Raw genomic sequence first — 24,618 nt, 5'->3', positions numbered from 1 at the left:
TTTTTTTTATAAACTCAAATTTAAAAGTGTACCTTTTAGGTTCTGTGTGGTCTAGCATGCTGTAATTAATTTTGGTGGTTCCTGCACATGTCTGTAATCATAGGAAAAAAGAAAAATATCTCTACCATAATCTATGCAAAAGTTATTGTATTCCAACTGATGAGAGGTGCTATACAAGCCACAGGGATCGATCATTGTTTTCATATTTCACTTCTCGTTTGTTTGATCAAACATAATTCACTGTGTTTGGACCACATCAAACGTATAAAAGGATTACTTAAATTACCTCAAAAACAATGGAGAATGGCCCTGAAGCGCACAGCATAAGGTAAGAGATGACAGCTGTCTGTGCTATCTGGGGCTGCTTATTGATTATGAATGTATTGTTTACATTTCTGCGCCATGGAAACACCACAATTCAGTCAACAACTGTTTGACATGTGAATATAATTCAGTAAAAAGAATGCTAGAACTGTATGAGCACCGGCAAGAGCTTTCATTTGAGCTATAACTTGTACATGTGCCATATAAAAAAAATATGAAAATGAACCAATGTAATATACCTAGCTCGGGTTTCCAAAATACTGTATTTAAGTGTAAATAACTTTTGTACAGTAGAATAAAAACCAAAGTGCTGCATATGTGCATAAAATATAGATTCTACACTTTCAAACGAAACCACTTACAGGGGTATGCATGGTGCAACGCTAGCCCTTTAAATCTGAAAGCGAAAGTCGATGACGTCCACGGAGTTTAAAGTGGTTTTAAATGATGTCTACATTACTAAGCAAATAATTGCAAATATTAAAAAGAAAAAAGGTGCAACAATTATTGTACAATAGAAATGAGATATATGCACATATAAATTTAAATATGGTGGCAAATAAATTCAGTTCTCAGCAGGGTTCCCACACCTCTTGAAAAGTACTTAAATTTCAGAATTTAAATTTCAGAAACTGCATTTGAATATCACAGTATTGAATTCAACACATTTTAAGGTCTTTAAACATGACTTTTTACAATGAGCAACATTTAATTAATTAATTAATTCTTCTTCAGCTTAGTCCCTTTATTCATCTGGGGTCGCCACAGTGGAATGAACTTATCCAGCATATGTTTTACACAGCAGATGTCTTTCCAGCTGCAACCCAGTAGCCTACGGAGATTTATCCATTTACTCTCACATGCAGTGTCATACCTGGGTTTACTACAGGAAGGCACAGGATCGCAGGATTATCAAAACACGTATATTTATTATTAATACACTTACATGGATGAACACAGGATAACCATGGGGTGAAAACACACATCAACTCAGAGAGAATACCGGACCAGGATTAAATGAAACTAAGGGGTATAAATACACAGAAATATGATGACAATGATTACACACAGGGGATGAACACAGGTGAAGGTGAAGAACATAATGACATGGCTGGAACTAACAAAGGAGCGCATGGTGGAGGTCACATGACAAAAACACACACACACACACACACACACACACACACACACACACACACACACACACACACACACACACACACACACACACACACACACACACACACAAAGAAGACAGGTTGTGACTCATACACTACGGCCAATTTAGTTGATTCATTTCACATATAGTGCATGTCTTTCACTGTAAAAATTCCACATAATTCATTCATGTTGTCCAACACATACTGATTAAGTAACCTTACACTTTTAACAAAATTATGTGAATTGAATTAAAAAAATTGAGTTGTCCCAATGAAATCTCAAGAATTGTGTTGTTTCGGCTCATTTTATATGAGTAGTTTGAACAAGTAAAAAAATGTATATTTTTTGGACTATGGGGGAAAATGGAGCACCTGGAGGAAACCCAGCCGGGAATCGCACCAGCAACCTTCTTGCTGTGAGGCGACAATGCTAACCACAAAGCCACCATGTCGCTAAAAGGGTCAAAATGTTTAATGCCAATATCAAGTGTATCTGAAATGTTAAGTACAGTATAGATTTTCATGGTGCTACACATTCAGGGGTATGCATTACAAAGGTGCTTGATATCAAATGAATGGTGCATTAAAAAGTCCTTAAAAGTCTGCTGTTCATTAAAAACATGGGAACCCTGTCTCAGAATGTTTTACCATTTAACAAGAGAAATTAATGAGTTATTAAAGAAAAAACATTTGAAAATTGAAGACAAATGGTTAAGTAAAGATATGCAATTTAAGCTTTTACAAAACTACACATTTATAATCTGTAAAAGTGAATCCTTCTGATTTTTTAATTCCCACTGTCAGCAGATCTTCTTTTCAGCGTTATGCCTGGATGACTGCAACATTTATTAAAATAAGTTATTTACAGCTTATAACAGAAATATGGTTTTGAAGAACAGAAGTTGTGTCTTACCATAGGTTACAGAAGATGTGGTAGGGTCATTTGGATCTGGACTTTTGCATGCTGATATAAAACAAAATACATTAGTATGCTATATAACAACACTTGTAAAGACAAAAAAGAAAACACAAACAAAAAAACACATATATATCTAGTTCAGCGGGCACAGGCAATATGGTGATTTTGCAGCTGATGACAGGATTATACCTTTAAACTGTTATCCTTGTCATTTGACAAATAATTTAAAAAAGGGTTTCCAGGTGGCTTTGAAGCTGGCAATGTTAACAGATAGATTGTGTCTTAGTCTCTCCAAATGTAAAGTGCTATAAAATTCAGAAAGCCAGTATTTAAAAAAAGTGGTTTTGATGCCTTTTTCCAAAAGCAAAGAATAATTTTCGACGCTATCACCATTTCATATCGGAAAGCTTTTTTTAATTTGATGACTGAACCCACGAAGCGAGTCAGACCAACCAAAAACAGCGATTGCTGGATCAGGGGTGAGCTCACAAGAATAAGGGTTAGAGTAGAAGCTGAAGATTTCACTCCAAAACTCAAAAAGTTTTGGGCACAAGTAAAAAAGATGTCCTGAGGAGCCTTCCCTAAGATTCACATTTGTTATATTTAGAGAAAATGGTGGGGTAGAGTTTAAGCTTAACCCAGAATAATGAAAGAGTTAATAAAACATGTATTTATGACCTTGATAGACAATTCTTAGTCCTCATTGGTAATCTGAATGCCTAAATCTTTCTCCCTTTCAAATACAAGGTAGATATGTCAAACTAATCATTAAAAACATCTATAAAACGGGAAATGAAATTAGAGGCATCAGGAAAGGCAAAAAGTAATTTATGTACATCATGTTCATCTGCTAATAGTTTAAAGAGGAAGATAGATGTACAAGCATATTTTCTAAACTGCAGATATCTAAAAAAATTCATGCTTAAAGATCTATTTTTTGTTTCAGCTGAAGAAGGAATGTAGCAAATTTACCATTCATGTACAAGTCTTTTACAGTGACCATTCCTTTGCTGGACCAAATTTAATATTTGGAGTTATTGAGTGATGGCCTAAAGCCGTGACAATGTGGTAGATGGCAACTTAAATGCTTTCTCTTTATTTATTTTTTTACTGAGCTTACCTTGATTGTGTTCTTCACTCTCAGATTTATATTTACATGCATTGCTTGTACAAGACAGCAAGCTGTTTTGTAAGCCTTAAGTTTAGAAACAACAACAAAAAAAGAGTCAGTTAAAATATGGTTCATAGTATTTACCTTTAGATAATGAATGAACAGCAGTGCTCACCAGTGCGACTAAATACAAGGAAAAGAATGACAAAAAGTCCACTACCAGCAGAAAAGAACAGCCAGGAGTTACGATCAGCCTCTGTGACAGAAATTAATAAAAATTGTCAATTGAATTGAATATATTACACAGCACATGTAAATGCTGCCTAATTTAATTTTGAAATATATTTTAAGTGCATTTAAAATCTGCATCTTTACAAGCAGTGTTAATGTAATTAACTTTGAATATCTGTCTGTATACAAGCATACAGTTGAAGTCAGAATTATTAGCCCCCCTGAATTATTAGCCCGTTTATTTTTTTTACCCAGTTTCTTTTTAATGGAGTAAAGATTTTTTTCAACACATTTCTAAACATGATAGTTTTAGTAACTCATTTTTAATAACTGATTTATTTTATCTTTGCCATGATGACAGTAAATAATATTTTACTAGATATTTGTCAAGACATTTCTATACAGCTTAAAGGGACATTTAAAGGCTTAACTAGAGTAATTAGGTTAACTAGGCAGGTTAGGGTAATTAGGCAAGTTATTGTATAATGATGGCTTGTTCTGTAGACTATCGAAAAATATATAGCTTAAAGGGGCTAATAATTTTGACCTTAAAATGTTTTTTAAAAAATTAAAAACTGCTTTTATTCTAGCCAAAATAAATCAAATAAGACTTTCTCCAGAAGAAAAAATATTATCAGACACACTGGGAAAATTTCTTTGCTCTGTTAAACATCATTTGGGAAATAATTTAGACAGAAAAAAAACATTTAAGGGGGACTAATAATTCTGACTTCAATATACAACATAAAAAAGCATATAAAACAGCTGTAATGACTGCACACTGATTCAACTTATAGATTGATAACAATTTTTTAAAAAAAATTACATGCCAGAACTTTACAATTTAAAAATTATTTGATAAATTTTACAGAAGAGAAGTTTTTTTTACCATATACATCATACAAATAACGTATTCTGTGATTTGTACAGTCACTATATACTATAATTCTCCTTTTCTTTCAACATATGTGGTGTCATTTCTACAACCCCAAATCAGAAAAAAATGGGATAGTTTCAATAACAAATAAAAGTAGTGATTTCTATTTCCAAATTTACCTTGACTTGTATTTCATTGCAGACATTACAACAAACATTATTTAATGTGTTCCCCATGCGTTTCTTGACACAATCCTATACCATGACAGACCCTGGCTTACGGACTTGTTTCTGGTAGCCCCGAGAAGTCGACGGCATTTCTGGACAATATTAACAAACTGTAGGGCTTCCTTTTGGTACGGTACAGTTTAACTGGCATTTGTGGGTGTAACTATAAGTCAAAGTAAATTTGAAAATCCCTACTTTCTTTTTTATTTGCGTTTTCTATACTGTGACAACATTGTCCTAATTTTAGTTGTGCTTTTGACAATTTTTTTTTCACTAACTTAAACTGCAATTAATGAATTGACTATCTACAATATATATGCAATATCTGTTATGATAGGGATGTATTTTATAGTTATTTGATACCTTCATCTCAAATGGTGTTCTCATTTATATTATTTTAGCCTATATTAAGTTATTTAAAATGATCATAAAATAAATTAATTAATATGCTAATTCCAAAAGATCTTGTTTTGAACATTTTGTATAATTTCACACAGTAAATTCATGAGGGTAATTTATTTATTTATATATTTTTCTGAGAAATTAAGACTTGAGTAACATAAAGGGTATCGTTTTGTCTATCTGACAGAGTTTGGGCTCAAAATATAACAGGCACAAAGAGTTAGCCTAATTAGATTAAAACCAAATGTCTAATGAATAGCAAACGTTAAACTCCCCTTTGAATTTTATAAAATCTTTTTAAAATATTTTCCAAATGATGTTTAACAGAGCAAGGAAATTTTCACAGCATGTCTGATAATATTTTTGTCTTCTGGAGAAAGGTGTTTAATTTTTAACACCATTTTAAGGACAAAATTATTAGCCCCGTTAAGCTATATATATTTTTAAGATAGTCTACAGAACAAACCATCATTATACAATAACTTGCCTAATTACCATAACCTGCCTAGGTAACTAAGCCTTTAAATGTCCCTTTAAGCTGTATAGAAGTATCTTGAAAAATATCTAGTCAAATATTATTTACTGTCATCATGGCAAAGATAAAATAAATCAGTTATTAGAAATGAGTTATTAAAACTATTAAGTTTAGAAATATGTTAAAAAAACTTCTCTCTGTTAAACATATTGGGGGAAAAAATAAACAGGAGGGCTAACAATTCAGGGGGTCTAATAATTCTGACTTCAACTGTATGTATTGGCAAATAAGAATAGTGAGCTGGTCAGTCAAAAAAAGAAAGCTCTCAGCAGCGGAAAGTGCAGAGCAGTAGTTGCAATAACAATAATTTCCATTTTTGAGCAATGGGGGAGAATTTTATTTCTTCAACTACAAATTTAGTATACTTTTTACTTTATGGACAAATTGTTTAATATTTCATTACAAACTCTCAATAGGTTCATCGAGGATTTAAAAAGGTAACAAAATATTTTGATCCAACTCGTATGCGTGTGATCACGGTAGCTATTGGGGGGTTGTAATGTGCTCAAGCACAATACCTTGAGATGGATGATGGTGTGATTCTGTGATCCTCACTCTCCAGCATTCACTGTTCCACTCACAAAAGTACAAACCGACGTCTGAAGACTCCACATCATGGATGAAGATGGAGAAGTTTCCTTCCTCAAACACATTGGGTAAAACACTCACTCGTCCTTCTCTGGGATTATCAAAGTAGATTCTGCCATCAACTATGATCTTTACAAGAGTGTCTCCATTGTTTAGGTGTCTCCATGTCACTGTGTCATTTAAACTTGTATTAAAGTGACACGGGAGAAAGACTTGAGATTTCAGAGAGGTGTCAATGCTCACATCTGTACATCTTTCACTCCAGCGGCCCAGAGCTATACACAAGAGCATCAAAATGTTATTCAATATGATTGTTCAATATGTTAAATATGAAGAATGAAGACTCATTTCTAACCAAAACTTACCATTTGAAGACACCAGAGCACTAAAAAATATCCATAGATGTGAAAAATATGCCATATTTGACAAGCGAGATGTCAGTCTCAATCACTATGAACTACAGTACAGAAAACGGACATTACCCACAAGACACATTCAAACTAAGGGTTTTCTGTTGTCTTTTTTTTCTGACATTTACTGATGCCCTGTACTGATGTCAACAGGATGTGTGTATAAGGGCTAATCCAAATGTCCAAATGTGGTTGTTGTTGATCTATTAACATTAATGTCATATACCGAATCTTCCTCACATAAAAACAGCCTTTCTGAAGTGTTTCTTAAGAACCATGCAAAACACGTGACAGCTTTGAAAACAACTAACCACAGAGTTTCCTCCAAGCGCATTTGAAATTAGGCTTGTTTGAGATGTGCCTTGCCTGAAATGTAAGCGAGAGTAGCCAGCTGCAGTAACTCAAAAAAGACATTTGAAGTTAGACACATTTCCTATGCTGTTTATCTGAGATATTTTTAGCTACTGGTGTGCAGACCACTAGGTCCAGGCTGAGCCAAACCATATGCGTAATGATGAATCATAATTGTGGTTTTGCATCATTAATGAACTATCCCAAGAATGTCTACATGATTTATAGAATATTTATTAAGAATACATCAAATACTATAAATACATTTTTATTGATGTTCATTTTGATCTTCAGTATATAATGAACCATAACATTTTTGACTGTAAGTTATGATGAGATCACTCAGTCACTATCCTTTGGCTTAGTCTTTGATTTATCAGGGCAGAATAAACTGCCATTATGATGAGATACTTAGTTCATTTTTTGTTCATTGTGTTTAATTAGCGTCAACATTTATTCTGAGTATTTTTATTTTCTGTGTTTATTTTTGTAGAGTCACAAAAATGAAGCTATATTTATGGACACATTCGCAGTAGAGCCAACTAACAGCTAATCAACAAACTCGCAGCGTAAGTGTTCTGATCACCAGCAGTGTTGACCCTGCACTGTAAAACCCAATAAGTTAAGATAACTCAAACCATTTGAGGAAACTGATTGCAACAAACCATTTAAGTTCAAAAACTAATCCTGTAGCGGCTTTCCAATTGCCGCTATTGTTAGTAGAGCAAGCAAAGTTTTTTACGAGTAAAAGTCAGAGTCCGTAGGCAAAATAGATGCAAATAAAAACATCTTTATTTTCCAATCAACAGAATTCCTTCATCAATTTTCTTAAATCTGTAGACGAATTACCATGTTTATAAGGATTCAGAATGCGCGCGCAGGGAGGTGGCAGAAAAAAAACAGGAGCACTAACATTAACAGCGAGGCAATAACATCCGATGCAGTACAGAGTTTGTTGTTGTCTTAGAAATAAGATATATTGATTACATGTTATATATATTATTTACATGATACTTTCAGCGTGTTATAACAGCTCGTCACCCAGTGATAAGCACTTTGATTCAGCAAAATTAACGTTAAAGTGAGCGGCGTTTATCTGACAGGTCCAATTACGATAGCACCCTGTCAATGAATATTGGATAGGACGAAATGGTCAAGCATCCAACCCCAAATATACAATGTCATTGAAGCTCCACGTGATTTTACAAGAGAGAAGTTAAAGGTCTACAAGTCACAACAACAATGTTGTTCTGTGTGGTCATGTGCAAGAAATAATGCTCCATGATGACCAGATTCAACACTATATAGTGCTAAAAATTGAGGTTCTGCCTAGCCAAAGACAAGGAAAGAAGACGGTGCAAAGCCTGGGTAATCATCAGCAAACAAAACGACTGCATTCTGACAGCCAACTACACCTGTAACGTTACGGCTGGGTATGTAAACTTTTACTTAGAGATAAAGTTGGTTTTATATCCGCACATTCAGACTTTCGCCTAAATAATATAATTTATAAAAGTAGTATTTGCAAACTCTAAATAGCGAAATTGCATTAGCAGCCAATGACTATCAAAGTACAGCATTATTCACAGTCAAATAAACAGTGTTAATGTGGATTTCAAGTCACACTTGCAGGTTATTTCAGACCAAATAGTCAAAGTGCCGTGGTAGACAATACAGGGAGGGTGTTACAAGTTGTCACTGAATGAATGTGTGAATATAAAACCAAGATTACCTTAATAATTTACACTTTCACATTTTATTCTTAGCATTCAGTGTCCACAGCTTAATTACCCATATGTAAAAACAAGCAATGATTGAGCATAGCGTGATCTTACCTGACATGAAATTAGAACTGCAGAGTCCAGCATTTCTAATTAGGTCGTTACTTCAATCAGCTCCCTTTTAGCCAAAGACGTCTGCAGTTGGCATTAAAGCAGTGTGGTATCAGGTAAAAGTTTAAGTTTTTGGCATCCTATCGCATTGTTACCCTTTCCTGGCACTGTCTTTTTCCATAGTTCCTGATTATTCACACTTGTTCTCTGATTACCTGGCTACTCATTTTCCATAACCCTCAGAGAGTCCTCATGGTCTTTCATTGATGTGGTTGCTTGTGTGTTGTTTATCAATCACCTCCAGTGCTATTTAAAAACTCATTTGGATTTTACTACACAGCATAAAGAGGGCAGGATGGAAGGCCAATGTTTTTTTCCTCTGTTTATGTGGTGTCAAAAAAGCACAGCTGTTTTAAACATTAGCATTATGTTTTTAGCTTACTTATAGGAGCCTGTTAGAGAGTTACAATCTAAAGGTTGCAGATTCAATTCCAGGTCCTGGCAGGATTTGATGATGGGGGGAGTGAATAAACCACACTCTCTTCACCTTCGATACTCAGCTGAGGTGAGCAAGCCCAGCTGCTGGAAGCAATAACTGCCCATGGCTCTGGGTGGATGCTCACTGTGTGCTCTCACTTCTCACTCAATATGTGTGTGTGCACTTGGATGGGTTAAAAGCAGAGGACCACTTTCGAGCGTAGGTAAAACCATACTTGACAAGGCTCAGTAATGTTGATTGTCTTACTATAGGTTTATAAATCTGACTTTTTGTGTTTTTTTCTGTTAACACATTGAATAAGTTAACACATTGCTTAATATAAGAATGTTCAGTGCATTTGCCTGTCTCTTTATAACTATTTTCAGAAGCCACCCAACTAGGTCAGAGGTCACGGAGACCTTGAGTGGAACTGAGGGCTGAGGACTGAAAGCAACTGTTTCTATAGTTATTTCTACGAGTTAATACTGTCTAAAATGTCTTAAGTGATTTTGCAATTTTTACGGTCAATTATTTTGAAGTGATTCTACTTTTTATTCAAGATAGACTTGGATAAGTAACAGATTGTACTTTAAGTGTGTGTGTTTTATTTGATTTTTGATCCGTTTCAAAGGTCTGGAGTCAGTTCTAATCAGTCTAAGGGATGTCTGACGTTTATACTTCAGATAATGTTCAGAATTGTACGCACAAACCCCACATGGAAATTTTCCTCGTCTGTCTGTGTTTTAACCAATCAGATTAGAACACCTATATGTATGACGCAGTTAAGGATGTTATGTGAGAGTATAATTGTTATTGATTGGTGATTGTAAGCAGAGCGGCCTAGGAATTGCTGTGAGTGTTGAAGCTGGCTTCTGTTTATGTAACTGCAAACTATCTTCAGTAAACTTGATTTATTTATTTAAATCTCTGACTCCGGCTCTTCTTCATCTACCAGACTGGTCATTCTTTGGGTTAAACTGTATACAATCCCTACACGGTGTATTGGCTATAATAATGTATTGAGCCTGTTTGGAACAGGAGGAATCTGGTGCAATGATCAGATTTTTTTTATCTCTGTATCTACCTAATGTAATTTCTCTTGAGCCAGATGAGTGGACTTAAAAATCAGAAATGTGTTTCTTTTATGAACCTCTATCACACATTCTTCTATAAGTACACTATCTGAACTCTCTATCAAAATAAACATGCATTCTAAAGATTGTTTGTTTGTTTACCATACATGTTTCCTTATGATGTCTTTTCTAGTCCAGTCTTACTAAAAGTAATGTGTGTCATCTACTGGACATAACAGTCAACTGCAACAAGTAATCTGTCTATATTTTGTCATACATTAGAATGTAACAATAGTTAAACACCAAAAGCATTTTTAGAAATGTTTTATAACATGTTAAAAATCAATTCATGGCAATGTTATTACACTTTTCCGGCAGTTAATATGATTTATACATAAAATCTCTTTTATACATTTGTTGTGCAGACACCAACATTTCTTCTTTGAAACTTTAACAGCTTTATTATATCGCTGCACATTCTCCTTTTGCAATATTCTCTGATTTTTCATGCTGTATGTATTAAGAAAGGCAGTGAAAAAATAATTAGTATTTGCACCTACATTGAAAACAGTACAGAATAATAAAAAAAAACAATCGCTGTAATTAAAACAGTCTTTTACAAAAATAGTACAAAGTATGCTTAAAATATGCACTCACCGGCCACTTTATTAGGTACACCTGCCTTACTACTAGTTAACACAAATTTATAATAAGCCAATTACATGGCAGCAACTCAATGCATTTCTGTAGTAGACATGGGCTGTTTCTCAATATGCGTTCTTCAGCAGTCTTGCGTCCTAATGTTTTCATGTAACGTCATCATCAACTGCCAAAGTTCAGTTCCAATACTCAAGACCGCAAGAACAGAGGATGCCTGAAACTTCCCGGATTTGTTCTTGATATCGAGGATGCACCGATGCAGCCTTGAGCACTGAACTCGCGCTAGAACTCCCAGAAGTCATTGCGACTGGAGTGGGAAGCACAGCATTTTATTTAGATTGAAGTTCAGAGATTCAACTTATTTATCTCAGAATTTTCGCTAAATGATATGGTGAATATAAACATCACCATGGACATCTTAATAAAGGAATAAACACATTTGCTGAAATTCACATTAAAATTTGTTTTATTTATATTGTGCAATGCCTATTTATAATGTTTTTATGCATAGTATATATTTTGAAAAGGGGGAAAAACAATAAATTGTTGTATGAATGCTGTAATGTTTACATAATTTTCTATTAAAAACACGTGAAAGTCATGTGACCATTAGGAAGAACGAAGCATCTCATTCCTCACACGACGCGTTCTCTGCCCTCACGGTTTTCCTAGTTTGTTCTTCCAAGGACAAGAACACAAGTCCGTTCTCTGCGTTCTTGGAATTGAGAAACAGCCATGGTCAAGACGAACTGCTGCAGTTCAAACAAAGCATTAGAATTGGGAAGAAAAGTGATTTATGTGACTTTGAATGTGGCACGGTTGCTGGCTGGTCTGAGTATTTCAGAAACAGCTGATCTACTGGGATTTTCACACACAACCATCTCTAGGATTTTCAGAGAATGGTCCAGAAAAGAGAAAATATTCAGTGAGCAGCAGGTTTGTGGACGCAAATGCCAGAGGTCAGAGGAGAATGGCCAGACTGGTTTGAGCTGATAGAAAGGCAACAGTTACTCAAATAACCACTTGTTACAACTGAGGTATGCAAAAGAGTTTCTCCCAACACGTCAAACCTTGAGGCAGATGGGCTACAGCAGCAGAAGACCACACATGGTGCCACTCCTGTCAGCTAAGAACAGGAAATTGAGGGTACAATTCACACAGGCTCACCAAAATTGGACAATGGATGATTGGAGAAACATTGCCTGATCAGATGAGTCTCGATTTCTGCTGCAACATTCAGATGGTAGGGTCAGAATTTGGCGTCAACAACATGAAAGCATGGATCCATCCTGCCTTGTATCAATGGTTCAGGATGGTAGTGGTGTGGGGATATTTTCTTGGCACACTTTGGGCCCAGTAGTACCAATTGAGCATCGTGTCAACACCACAGCCTACCTGAGTATTGTTGCTGACCATGTCCATCCCTTTATGACCACAGTGTACCCATCTTCTGATGGTTACTTCCAGCAGGATCACACACCATGTCATAAAACGTGAATCATCTCAGGCTGGTTTCTTGCACATGACATTGAGTTCACTGTACTCAAATGGCCTCCACAGTCACTAGAGCTTAATTCAGTAGTGCAGCTTTGGGATGTGGTGGAATGAGGGGTTCACATCATGGATGTGCAGCTGACAAATCTGCAGCAACTGCGTGATGCCATTATGTCAACATGGAACATAATCTCTGAGGAATATTTCCAGTATATTGTTGAATCTATGCCACAAAGGATTAAGTCAGTTCTGAAGACAAAAGAAAGTCCAAACGGGAACTAGTAAGGTGTACATAATAAAGTGGCCGTTGAGTGTAGATGACATTCATTTAAAACAGTAAAAAAAAAGCGTTAAAGGAAAACAATCAACATACAATAGAATATTAATTTACACAAGTTTACATAAATTATATGTGTAGTTGTCAAACCTTTTGAATCGTCTTCATTTTAAGACAAAATGTGTGTGTATCCCACTGTTGTCAGCTTCTCCCTTTGCCTGGATGCCTAAAAAAAATAAGGCTGTTATTCTCAACCTTTATCATCAAAACATCTTCCAAACATAATTGTGTCTTACCATCATACACTGTAGTTATGGTAGGCTCAGTTGAATCTTGATTTCTGAATGCTGATAAGCATGAATAAAAGATTATTAATAATAAACAGCATATTTGAAAACACAAGATATATCAAAGGAAACAAGCCAACAGTAATGTATCAAATAAGTTGGGCTTGGTTAATCATTTATAGCATTAATTTTTTTGTTCGAGTTTTTGTTTTTTGTTTTTTGTGCAGAAATCCAACAATGAAGCAATGATTAATTCATTAACATTGTTTAAACTGTAATTAAAAATTAATTTTAATTAAATATGTATTAAGCATTTTGAACAATAGAGGGATTGATGAATTTATGTTTTTGTATTCATATACAGTTGAAGTCAAAATTATCAGCCCCCCTTTGAATGTTTTTTTCTTTTTTTAAATATTTCCCCAATGATGTTAAACAGAGCAAGGAAATTTTTTAAGTATGTCTAATAATATTTTTTCTTCTGGAGAAATTTTCTTCTTGTTCGTTTTATTTCGGCTAGAATATTTTAATTTTTTAAAATACATTTTAAGGACACAATTATTAGCCCCTTCAAGCTATATATTTTATATTAGTCTACAAAACAAACCATTGTTATACAATAACTTGCCTAATTACCCTAACCTGCCTAGTGCCTAGTTAACCTAATTAACAAAGTTAAGCTTTTAAATGTCACTTTAAGCTGTAAAGAAGTGTCTTATATCTAGTTAAATATTATTTACTGTCATCTTGGCAAAGATTAAATAAATCAGTTATAAGAAATAAGTTATTAAAACTATTATGTTTAGAAATGTGTTGAAAAATAATATTCCCTCCGTTAAACAGAAATTGGGGAAAAAATAAACAGGGGGGCTAATAATTATGACTATAACTGTATGTTGTATAAATATAGAAGCTGGCAAACTTTTTAAGCCCTATACCTTTATTACAGTACGTACCAAAGCCTGTCCAGGACCGCAAACGGTAATGCAAGCCTGAGTATGATTTGACAAACAAACAAAATAGAATCCTGGTTAATATAGTGGTTCATAGTATTTTCCTTATAATAAATGAACAGTCGTGCTCACCAATGTGATAAAACACAATAAAAACCACTGCAAAAAGACAAGCTCCAGCCAAAAAGAACAACCAGGAGTTCAGATCAGAGCTCAACGTTACTGTGTCTGTGCCAGAAATAAAAATGACATGTGAAACAAATGCTAAATGATTTATTTGTCTTACTTAGTAATTTGCTATTAGGCATTAAAATTAAATGAAGCACCAACTTTCCTGTGCAGGGACTGATTCTGCTGATTCTGTGATCTTCACTCTCCAGCATTCACTATTCAGCTCACAAAAGTACACGCCAAGATCTGAAGACTCCAGATCATGGATGAGGATGGAGAAGTTTCCTTCCTCGACTAAAAGCGGAAAAGCAGTCACTCGTCCTTCTCTAGCATTATCAAAGTAGATTCTGCCATCAGCTATGATCTTTACAAGAGTGGCTCCATTGTTTAGGTGTCTCCAAATCACTGTGTCACTGTCCAAGCTCGTATTAAAGTGACACGGGAGAGAAACTTGAGATTTCAGAGAGGCATCGATGCTGACATCTGTACATCTTTCACTCCAGCGGCTCAGAGCTAAACACAAGAGCAAAATCTTACTGATTTTTTTATTTCTCAATAATGAGAATTATACACTAATAGATTGAGAACGAAGACTCGTTTGTTTTTATAACTTACCATTTGAAGAGGCCAGAGCACTGAAAAATATCCATAAATGTAAAAAGCATGTCATGTTGTCAAGCCGGATTTCATTGTCAACTAAATAAGTCAGAAGTTAATGTGTTACTTCCCGTAATAGCACACAGACCCACACACATGCATTGCCCTTCATAAGTGTGATCACACAGCTCAACTTGGTTTACCTGAAAAAAAGATTGGTTATTTGTTGTTGCTTAAAACTTTCAATATAGTTTTTATATAGTTTTTATATCTAAAAAATATTGACAATTATTGATTACTGACCGTACAGTTTTATTTGACTCATACAGCCATTAAGGCTGTATTTCCATACTGCAAAATGTCTGTGTAAAATTCTGCTTGTCTGAAAAAATATTTTAACTCAAACTGTGGTTCACTGTTTACAAACCATCATTTTGATCGAACATATATTCCTTTATCTCAATCACAAAAAAAATACCATTTTAAAATGTTTTAAACACTATTGATCTCTCCAATTTGCGTGTTTTCTGTCACTATTTGACATTTTTCCTTTGAATGTAAAATACTTTTTTATACACAATTCATGTTTTTTATTGTTATGATTGTCCAAAACAAATAAATGCGAGACACAAACTTCCAATGTTAAAATGTGGGACAGCCTGAGTGCAGTTAAAACTGCCTTTCTCAAGTGCATAGTTTTTCTTTCCATTTCAGGACCACACATAACATGTGACAGCCCTGAAAACAGCTAACCACAGAGTTTCCTATAAGTTCATTTGACATCAACTTCCCTGTCTGTTGCATCAAAAACGATTAGACTGTGCATGCACAGAATAAATCATTTAAAAATGTGTTGATTTGTTTTTGAAAAATTGTGAAATAATTCCTTCTCTTCTAATGAAATTGCAGTTTTAACTGTTGAGAATGCAGAGAAGGCCTCTGATTAAGGGTGCTGTGCAGTGCACTGCCTACGTATTTCTCAGTTTTACTCAAGCTTTCCATTGCAAACTGTGTTGAACTCTTTCGCCCCCAATGCTCAAATGTTGAGTTCACACAGAAATAAATGATGTTATTAGTTACTCACCTTCATTTGCTTTCAATTCCATGAGACATTTGTTCCTCTTCAGAATATGAATTTTAATATTTTAGATGAAATCCCAGAGATCTCCTATCCTCCATAGACAGCAATGTTTCTGAGATGTTTAAAGAACCAAAAACATCGTCAACCATACATTCAAAACTCAAAGAACACTTTTATGCACCAAAAGAAAATGGTAAAAACTACTTCTTAATTTATCTTTGTCTTCTGCATCAAGTCAGTTTACTATAGGCAATACAATGCTGCTGACACAAACGGCAAAGACATCGTACTGCACGTAGTACACGTATCATAAAAGAGAAGACAAAGATGAACAAATTTTCATTTCGTCTTAGTCCCTTTATTAATCTGGGGAAATCACAGGGAAATTAACCGCCAGCATATGTTTTATGCAGTGGATTGCCTTTAGATGCAACCCATCACTGGGAAACATCCATACACACTCATTCAAACACATATACTACAGACAATTTTAGCCTATACCCAATTCACCTACATGTCTTTGGACTTGTGGGGGAAACCAGAGCACCCAGAGGAAACCCACAGGAACACAGAGAGAACATGCAAACTGAACACAAAAACGCCAACTGACCCAGTATGCTCAAACCAGCGCCCTTATTGCTGTGAGGCAAACATGCTACCCGCTGCACCACCGTTTTTGCCTTCTTTTCTTGGTGTACAAAAGTGTATTTAGAGCTTCATATGATTACAGCTAATGTCAAGTTTTTGACAGTTTTTTAGGTTATTTTAGGTTATTTTTTTTAAATAAAGTTTTCATTTTTGGGTGAACTAACCCTTTAAACATAACCCTTATAACCCTGTAGGAAATCCATTCTGCATCCTGTTTGTTGATGAAAGGCATCAGTTCAGTTCCGAATAGTGCTGTTCAGTTGATAAAATTATGACAAAAGTTAAGAGGTAGTTTGATAAACTAACATTTTATGGCTGTTTGTGGTGCCATTACTGCAATGCCATTTCTGTATACAAAATCATTTAAAATGGTAAACATTTTACTGTCTCTTTTAATAATATTTAGCCTTGATCCAGATAAAAAGGATAGCTGCTCAGAACACGTCTTTACTGCACTATTGCAACAATCTCATAAACACACACACACACACACACACACACACCACTAGAGTGCGTCATTGCAGAACAATCAATTTGTTACTAACTCAATATACAACAATCTCCAAAGAGCTAAACATCAATAACCAATACTTAATAGCACAAACAGTAATATTAACCCTGCAGTTGTATTTTTTTTTTCAATATTATGTGCCATTGGGAGTGAAAAAGTTTGCATACCTTCTCCCCACATATATACCACATATACCATTTCCTTCCATGTTAGTCAATATTAGTCTTGTATGAGTCATAAACTGACTTACCACAGCTTAGTCCCTGATTTATCAGGGGTCACCACAGAGCACTGTACCGCAAATTACTCTGGAATAAGTTTTATTGTGACGGATGTCCTTCCTACCACAACCCAGCAATGAAAGCAAACTAACTCGTGACATAACAGTGTTTGGGAACAATCATTTACTCTCTCATTCACATGCAGATTCATACAGTATGGCCAATTTAGAAAATCCAATTTACCTGTAACGGAGGGCCTGGAACGTGAAGCTGCGAAGGGCCTAAAGGGTGGAGCTGCGGAAGGCCTGGAGCGTGGAGCTGCGGAGGACCTGGAGATTGGAGCTGCGGAGGGCCTGGAGAGTGGAGCTGCGGAGGGCCTGGAGCGTGGAGCTGCGGAGGGCCTGGAGAGTGGAGCTGCGGAGGGCCTGGAGAGTGGAGCTGCGGAGGACCTGCAGTGTGTCTGTGTTTGGGTGTCTCTGTGTCTGTGTTATAGTCACGTGGCTGTCAGTTGTGTTTACATATCAGCTGGGTGGTCACGTGTACGCCGTCACCAGCATTTGCCGTGCGTAGCACCGCCCAGCTGTAATCAGCTCCCTGAACTTGCTCTACAGTACTTCCCTGTTCTATTCATTATACATCTTCCTGCTGCACGCTTCACTCATCAGTCATCTGCCTGCGTCCATCCTTCTCTGTTTTCTGTCTGAGTCCAATAAATCTTTTTACTTGCAATTGGGTCTCCCTGTAATTCGTGACACCTGAAGCATGGAGCTGAAGAGGGCTTAGAATATAGAGAGCTGCGGAGGGCCTGGAGCGTGGAGCTGCGGAGGGCCCGGAGCATGGAGCTGCGGAGGGCCTGGAGCATGGAGCTGCGGAGGGCCTGGAGCATGGAGCTCCAGAGGGCTTAGAACATAGAGCTGCGGAGGGCCTGGAGCGTGAAACTGCAGAGGGCCTGGAGCATGGAGCTGCGGAGGCAAGGCAAGGCAAGTTTATTTATATAGCACATTTCATACACAGTGGCAATTCAAAGTGCTTTACATAAAGAGGAATAAAAGAGACAAGTTTAAGAATGAAAAAGAAAAGAAAAACATAATAGTGCGATCTGTCTGATGCAGCACAGCCCTCATTCAGTAAAGGCATACCTAAACACATGTGTTTTCAGTCTTGATTTGAATGTGCCTTATGCTGGAGCACATCTGATCATTTCTGGAAGCTTATTTCAGCAGCGAGGGGCGTAGCTGCTGAAAGCTGATTCACCCCGCTTTGACTGAACTCTTGCAATTTATAGTTTATATGGGGTTGGTTGGTTGCGGCCTCTTTGTGACCTGGAGGACAGAAGGCCGCCATCTTGTGAACTGGAGGACTTAAGGTGGCCATCAGGTCTTGCTGTGCTTTGCCTGCCCCCAAAAAACATTTAGGGGTCTCCTCCACCTTGCCAACAGTGAAGGGGGACCCACTTAGTTGCAATGCGAGATCTTTATAATATTTTAAAGTCTAGTGGGGGTTGTGCAGTGGCATGTTGGAATAAAAGGGCTCAGATAAACCACCACAAAAAATATCATCAGGCATAACTCATCCAAAGATGTTAAATGGGCTACCTGGATGAAGTCCTCCACAATACTCCTCTATAGACCGGGCTTTCTGATGCAGATGCATGATCTTGATACCCGCTGGATCTATGTTGGGGCTGAGTCTTCTGTAATGGGGATATGACACTGACAACAGGGCTGCGGATCCAAATGCAGGTTTATTAGCAAGGTCAGGTAAGCAATGGTCAACACAGGTGCAAAAAGATGTATATAGGCAATCCAGAAATGTAGTCAAAGTAACAGGCGAAAGGTCATAAGGCAGGCAGCAGACAGGAATACACAAATAAACGAGGCGAAGACCAAAATACGGCAAAGCAAGACAAAGGAAACGCGTTGTAATGTCACTTAGCAGATAACAAGACTCAGCAACAGCTGTGTGTTAGTGTGCTGAATTTATAGTGCAGTAATCAGTCCAAAAGCAGCTTCAGCTGTGAGTGTCTAATCAATGGTGACTTGGAGCAGGTGAGTGTGTGTCTTGCATGACTGGGATCTGTAGTCCATAAACCAGCAGATTTGTAGTTTGTTGAATATTTTCCAGCAATCTATGGTGTTTAGATGGCTGTTGATTGTCACCTTGAACATCACCTATACCACATGTCTTTGGTGTGTAGGGGAAACTGACCCAAACACAGAGAGAACATGCAGACTCCACACAGCAATGACACCTGGCCTATAGTTGATTCTCGAACCAGTGACTTTCTTGCTGTGAGGTGACAGTGCTAGTTTTTATAGCTTAGTAATATTAGAGCATTGGTTTGGTTTCATGCCAAAAAACATTTTAAAGAGGTGGTTAAATTTTTATTTTTAGGTATTGTGTAATGTAGCTGTATAAGGATAAACAGCATATGCCAAGTTACAAAACTCAAAGTTTAATGCAAAGGAAGAAACTGTTATTTAAAGAGTTAGCATAGCAAAGCCTACAGCAAGCGTCTGGTTGAAAAACTACAATGAAAGACATTCGGGTTAGTGACATCACAAACCATTCAGTTGACACACCTATTCTCCGGGAGGAACACACAACAAAAGGAGCGTGGCCACATGCTGTTTTATCAGAAAAAGAGTTAGCAGAGTTACCAGGCGCAGGTACCAGAGGGTGACCATTCCTAAGAAAAGGGTCCTTCCTCATGGGAATTTGCCAACGAGGGGTCATCACAAAGACTGTAAGTTCGGAAAATCAGGTCCAGTTGAGCCTCAGAGGTGCAACATGCTCCTTGTCCTCCCAGACCTTGCACAGGGTCTGTGCAAGCAGACTCACTAGGAGAAATGCATATTGCCCAAGCTCTGGCCAGAGCATTTGTGTCGAGGGCAGCCTCATTCAGGGAATAACCCCATGCACCATACACCATCTTAGGACCCATTCATGAAGCCATTGCTGAATTGGTCTCATATGAAAAATCGGAGTGGTGTGACCAGGATATGCCACAGGAGTCATTGAAAAAACACTTTTTAGGTCAGTAGGACCACTTTTTTTCTTGCCGAACTAGACTGGCACACTTTTTGATAAACCATCAAGGAGATCGAGTCCAGCTTCATCCCAAGATAAGAGAAACTTTGCATGGGGTAGAGCTTGCTCTTACCCCAACAGGTCAAGGTGCCAAAACACCGGGTCCCTGTACATAAACAACTGACTGTGCTAACAACAGCCAGCCATCGAAATAGCCAAAAATTCAGATGCCCACTAGGCGAAGAGGCACTAGGCCACCTTCTGCAAGCATCCTTCTGGTCTATAGCTGTAACAAATACCAAGAACGGTGGCATCGAGGGATGCATTTCTGCCTGAGTATTTTTAACAGTATCCTGTGTTGATAACGGTCCAAAATGCCCAGATGGTTATAACCCATAATTTTTGGGTACAATGAAATACGGGCTGTAAAACCAACACTCCATCTCGGCTGTAGGAACAGGTTCAATTTTATTCTTTACCAGGAGGGCTGCAATTTCCTCACACTAGACAGGAGTGACTGCGACGTTGACTGCCATGAAATACATACCCGTAATTCGGAAGGCCGTGTGGCGAATCGAATTGCATAGCCGCGTTTGACCTTCTGGATAAGCCACTATGATGGGCAGACTGAGAGAGCCCGAACAAGCAGGGTCACTGGAGCAATCACTGACGGATCTATGATGGGGCAGTTCAGGATGGGGAGTGTCCACTTTGGGAAGTGGAGCATCCCGAGGAAGAGCTGAAGTGAGAGATTGGCTCTTACCTTCCTCCCAGGATCCTGCAGAAAGGCTGGAGGTGTGAGAGAAAGGATTCCATCTTCCAAACTGGAAGACAGCGTTTTAAATTGCTGGCAGCGCTTGGGCTTCAAACCTAGAGAGAGGAGAAGGTCTAAGATTTCATTAGCCACACATGGCGCACTGCATTTATTTGCAGGTAGAATCCCTGGCCCTACACAGGAGAAAAGAAAGGTCCTTCTCTTCTCCTCTTCATCGGTACTTGGCTTCCCCAGGGTGCCACTAACTCAGGTAAACGGACAACGAAGCAACCCTGAGGCAGGGGCTCAACATGGCTGCTAGCCAGTGAAATGAGTTTTCTCATGACTCTCTCACCAAAGAGCAGGGCCCAGCGGGGGAGCATTATTCCAAGCCCACCGGAAGATGACCTGCCCTATTACGCTCGGCTGTTCTTTCAGCGCAGAGAACTCCAGGGTAAAGTCCTGGGCATTGTCGTTGAATAAGCCTATCTGGGAAATAAGCATAACGAGATATCAAGCTTTTTTGACATGGCACATATTTACCAGAGTGAGTCAAGGGTGCTGTTCCTGGAACACACTGTGGCCATCTTCTTTCCCAGGAAACCATGCAGAGCTCATGCACCAAGCTTGGGGAAGAACTGTTCTCGTGCAGCCCTTGTGCTGGTACTGTGGTGCAGGGCAGAAGCAGCATGGCCCATGTTGTGTGGGCTCTGGCCATAAGAGACACAGATAACCCACATGCCTTGGACAGGGGTCTCGACTTACCACTCCAGGTGGCAATGCCATCACTTGGGGAATAACCTTATATACGCGGCCGCCCTGCCATTGCAGGAGATGAAGGCAAAGTTCACAAGGACCAGGTTGAGAAAAACACCCTTCATACCTGGATGAGCTTACTGTGTACCTCACAGAAAGAAGGGGAGTGGGACTGGGAGGATTCTAACGCTCCCAAGATGACACCTTTGCACCCACCGCTGAAGCAGCCTGGGAAGTACAGCCGGAGGGTGGTAGCAGGCCCGGTTTGTCATCTGAACATGACCGCTCGCCTTCGATGCTCTGATGTGTGTCTGATCTTTGATGCCATCGGGCGGAAGCGTGGCCATCCCAGAGGATGAACCGGCACAATCGCTTGAAGCTTGGATAGGGCGCACTGTGGGGGAGTGGAGTGTCCACGAGCCCAAAGGCAACCGATAAGCGCCCACTGTAATCCTCAGATCTGCCTCTCACATTTAGGGCATGAGCTGTCCACAAACAGTGCATCCACACTGTCATCTGGCTATTCCTTATGTGTCAAGAACACAATGTTATGACACTGAGTTTATGAACTAAAGCGGAATTTAAACTGATTTGGAACAAGTGAAGGGAGAGAAAATGACTTTTTACATTTGGGTGAACTATTCCCAGGGCTCCTATTTCAGAACTGATACAGTTTTTAAAAATAAAGATTTTTTAAAATTTAGTTCAATAATCTACTAGTTCTAAGTTCAGCTTTAGAGAAGAGAGAGAAAATATGCAGTGTCTGCAGTTTGTGGAGGAGTAGGGTTTGACAGTCAGCAGTAAATGTGCACTGTTCTGCTTTCTCAAGACCAAAACAAGCTGCTTTGTATCTCGATGTGCTGATATGTATTCTTTAAAGAAAGCAGTGATTAATCAATTTACACAAAAAGAGTGTAGATATTTTAGATGAAACATGAGATCATCCTCCATAAACAACAATGGTCCTGAGATGTTCAATGAACCAAAAACATTGTCAACCAATTATTCAAAAATTAAAGAACACTTTTATGCACCAAAAAATGGTAAAAACAATTTTTTTTGTCTTTGTCTTCTGCATAAAGTCAGTTTACTATGGGCAATACAATGCTGCTGACTCGAATGGCAAAGACATCGTACTGCACATAGAAAATGTGCACCCTGACCTACCATAAATGAGAAGACAAGGATGAACAAAGTTATTTTACTTTTTTTTTGATGTACAAAAGTGTTATTGGAGCTTCATATGATCACAGTTGAATCACTAATGTCACATGAAGTTTTTGACAGTGTTTTAGGTTTTTTTTCTGGATTTTGAATGGAAATTTTCATTTTTGGGTGAACTAACCCTTTAGACACAACCCTTTAAGACCCTTTATCAAATAAATTCTGCATTCTGTTTGCTATTGAAAGGCATCCAATCTTAATTCAGTTCCGAATAGTGCTGTTCTGTTAATAAAATTAATGGCAAAAGTTAATAAGAGGTAGTTTGATTAACAATTTATGGCTATTTGGGGTGCCATTATTGTCATGCCATTTCTGTATATGTATATGTCTTCTTTGATTATATTTAGTCTTGATACAAATAAAAAAGATAGCAGTTATATTAACAGTTAGCAGTTATATTATTTATATTATTATATTAAACAGTTATATTAACACTGCAGTCGTATTTTTTCTGTTCTCTGCAGGTGTCGATTTTAGTTTGCCTATATATATTATGTGCCATTGAGAGTGAATGAGAGCAAACAACTCATGACCTCACGGTGTTTGGAAATACCCATTTGGCATCCCGAGGAAGAGCTGAAGTGAGAGATTGGCTCTTACCTTCCTCCTAGGATCCTGCGGAAAGGCTGGAGGTGTGAGAGAAAGGATTCTAAACTGGAAGGCAGCGCATCCCATGCTGGCAGCGCTTGGGCTTCACACCTGGAAAGAGAAAAAAAGTCTCATGTTACATTAGCTACACATGGCACACTGCATATATTTGCAGGTGGAATCCCCAGCCCCCCACAGGGGAAAGAACGGTCCTCCTCTTCTCCTTTTTGCAGCCTCTCCATTGCAGAAGATGAAATTCACAAGGAAAAGGTTGAGAAAAATCGCCCTCCATTCCTGGATGAGCTCACTGTGTACCCCATGGAAAGAAAGGATGGGGGACTGGGAGGATTTCAACTCACATATTAGCCCCCAAGATGAAACCTCCGCACCCTGGGAAGCACAGCCATTATGCCCGATTCCAGATGCGTGACCACACTTTGCACCCCAGAGGGTGGTAGCTGGCCCCCGATGCTCGCCTCTGATGCTCTGATGTGTGTCTGATCTTTGATGTCATCGGGCGGAAGTGTGGCCATCCCAGAGGATGAACCAGCACAATCGCTCAAAGATTGGATAGGGCGCACTGTGGAGGAGTGGAGGGTCCATGGGCCTGGAGGCGACCGATAAGCGCCCACTGTAATCCTCAGATCTGCCTCTCACAGTGAAGAGATTCTCACAGTGAAAAATTACTTTTTACATTTGGGTGAACTATTCCCAGGGCTCCTATTTCAGAACTGATACAGTTTTTGAAAATAAAGATGTTTTAAAATTCAGAATAATAATCTACTTACTCTGGGTTCAGCTTTACACAAGAGAAAATATGCAGTGTCTGCAGTTTGTGAAGGGGGAGG

The 24,618-nt window shown here is 38.0% G+C and overlaps 2 protein-coding genes across 17 annotated transcripts in view; both read right to left on the bottom strand.

The window, feature by feature from the left end:
- Positions 1–133: 133 nt before the first annotated feature.
- On the bottom strand, positions 134–7,119 carry LOC137487683 (uncharacterized). Of its 2 annotated transcripts, none has more exons than XM_087283921.1 (6): positions 6,740–7,119; positions 6,305–6,649; positions 3,690–3,770; positions 3,524–3,598; positions 2,398–2,448; positions 134–2,320 (listed from the first exon to the last, which is right to left on the bottom strand). In XM_087283921.1, exons 1-6 carry the CDS (start codon positions 6,792–6,794, stop codon positions 2,307–2,309), a joined length of 621 nt encoding a protein of 206 aa, XP_087140047.1. In that variant the 5' UTR covers positions 6,795–7,119; the 3' UTR covers positions 134–2,306. The 2 variants fall into 2 exon arrangements, with proteins under 2 accessions (XP_087140047.1, XP_087140048.1); XM_087283922.1 differs by having other exon boundaries at positions 1,236–2,320; positions 3,735–3,770; positions 6,740–7,064.
- Positions 7,120–10,763: 3,644 nt separating this feature from the next.
- LOC103908820 (uncharacterized) overlaps positions 10,764–24,618 on the bottom strand; it is a 98,486-nt gene continuing 84,631 nt past the window's right edge. For 2 of the 15 annotated variants that reach the window (XM_087283910.1, XM_087283911.1), the window contains exons 2-12: positions 23,783–23,881; positions 19,014–19,111; positions 17,662–18,380; positions 16,042–16,150; positions 14,976–15,056; positions 14,520–14,873; positions 14,322–14,417; positions 14,193–14,228; positions 13,246–13,296; positions 13,100–13,175; positions 10,766–11,028 (exon numbers count right to left, since the gene is read on the bottom strand). In XM_087283910.1, the coding sequence (XP_087140036.1) occupies positions 13,114–13,175; positions 13,246–13,296; positions 14,193–14,228; positions 14,322–14,417; positions 14,520–14,873; positions 14,976–15,056; positions 16,042–16,063 (702 nt within the window). In that variant the 5' untranslated portion in view covers positions 16,064–16,150; positions 17,662–18,380; positions 19,014–19,111; positions 23,783–23,881 and the 3' untranslated portion in view covers positions 10,766–11,028; positions 13,100–13,113. Of the gene's footprint in view, positions 13,176–13,245; positions 13,297–14,192; positions 14,229–14,321; positions 14,418–14,519; positions 14,893–14,975; positions 15,161–16,041; positions 16,151–17,661; positions 18,381–19,013; positions 19,143–23,782; positions 23,882–24,129; positions 24,595–24,618 lie in introns of those variants that run through there. The other 13 variants (XM_087283913.1, XM_087283909.1, XM_087283914.1 and 10 more) reach the window with 13 other exon arrangements.

This window comes from Danio rerio, chromosome 15, assembly GCF_052040795.2.
Source record: "Danio rerio strain M-AB ecotype USA chromosome 15, GRCz13ab, whole genome shotgun sequence".
NCBI lineage: Eukaryota > Metazoa > Chordata > Actinopteri > Cypriniformes > Danionidae > Danio > Danio rerio.
Note: the sequence above shows the minus strand (reverse complement) of the source record. Positions and strands in the feature narration are given on the sequence as shown.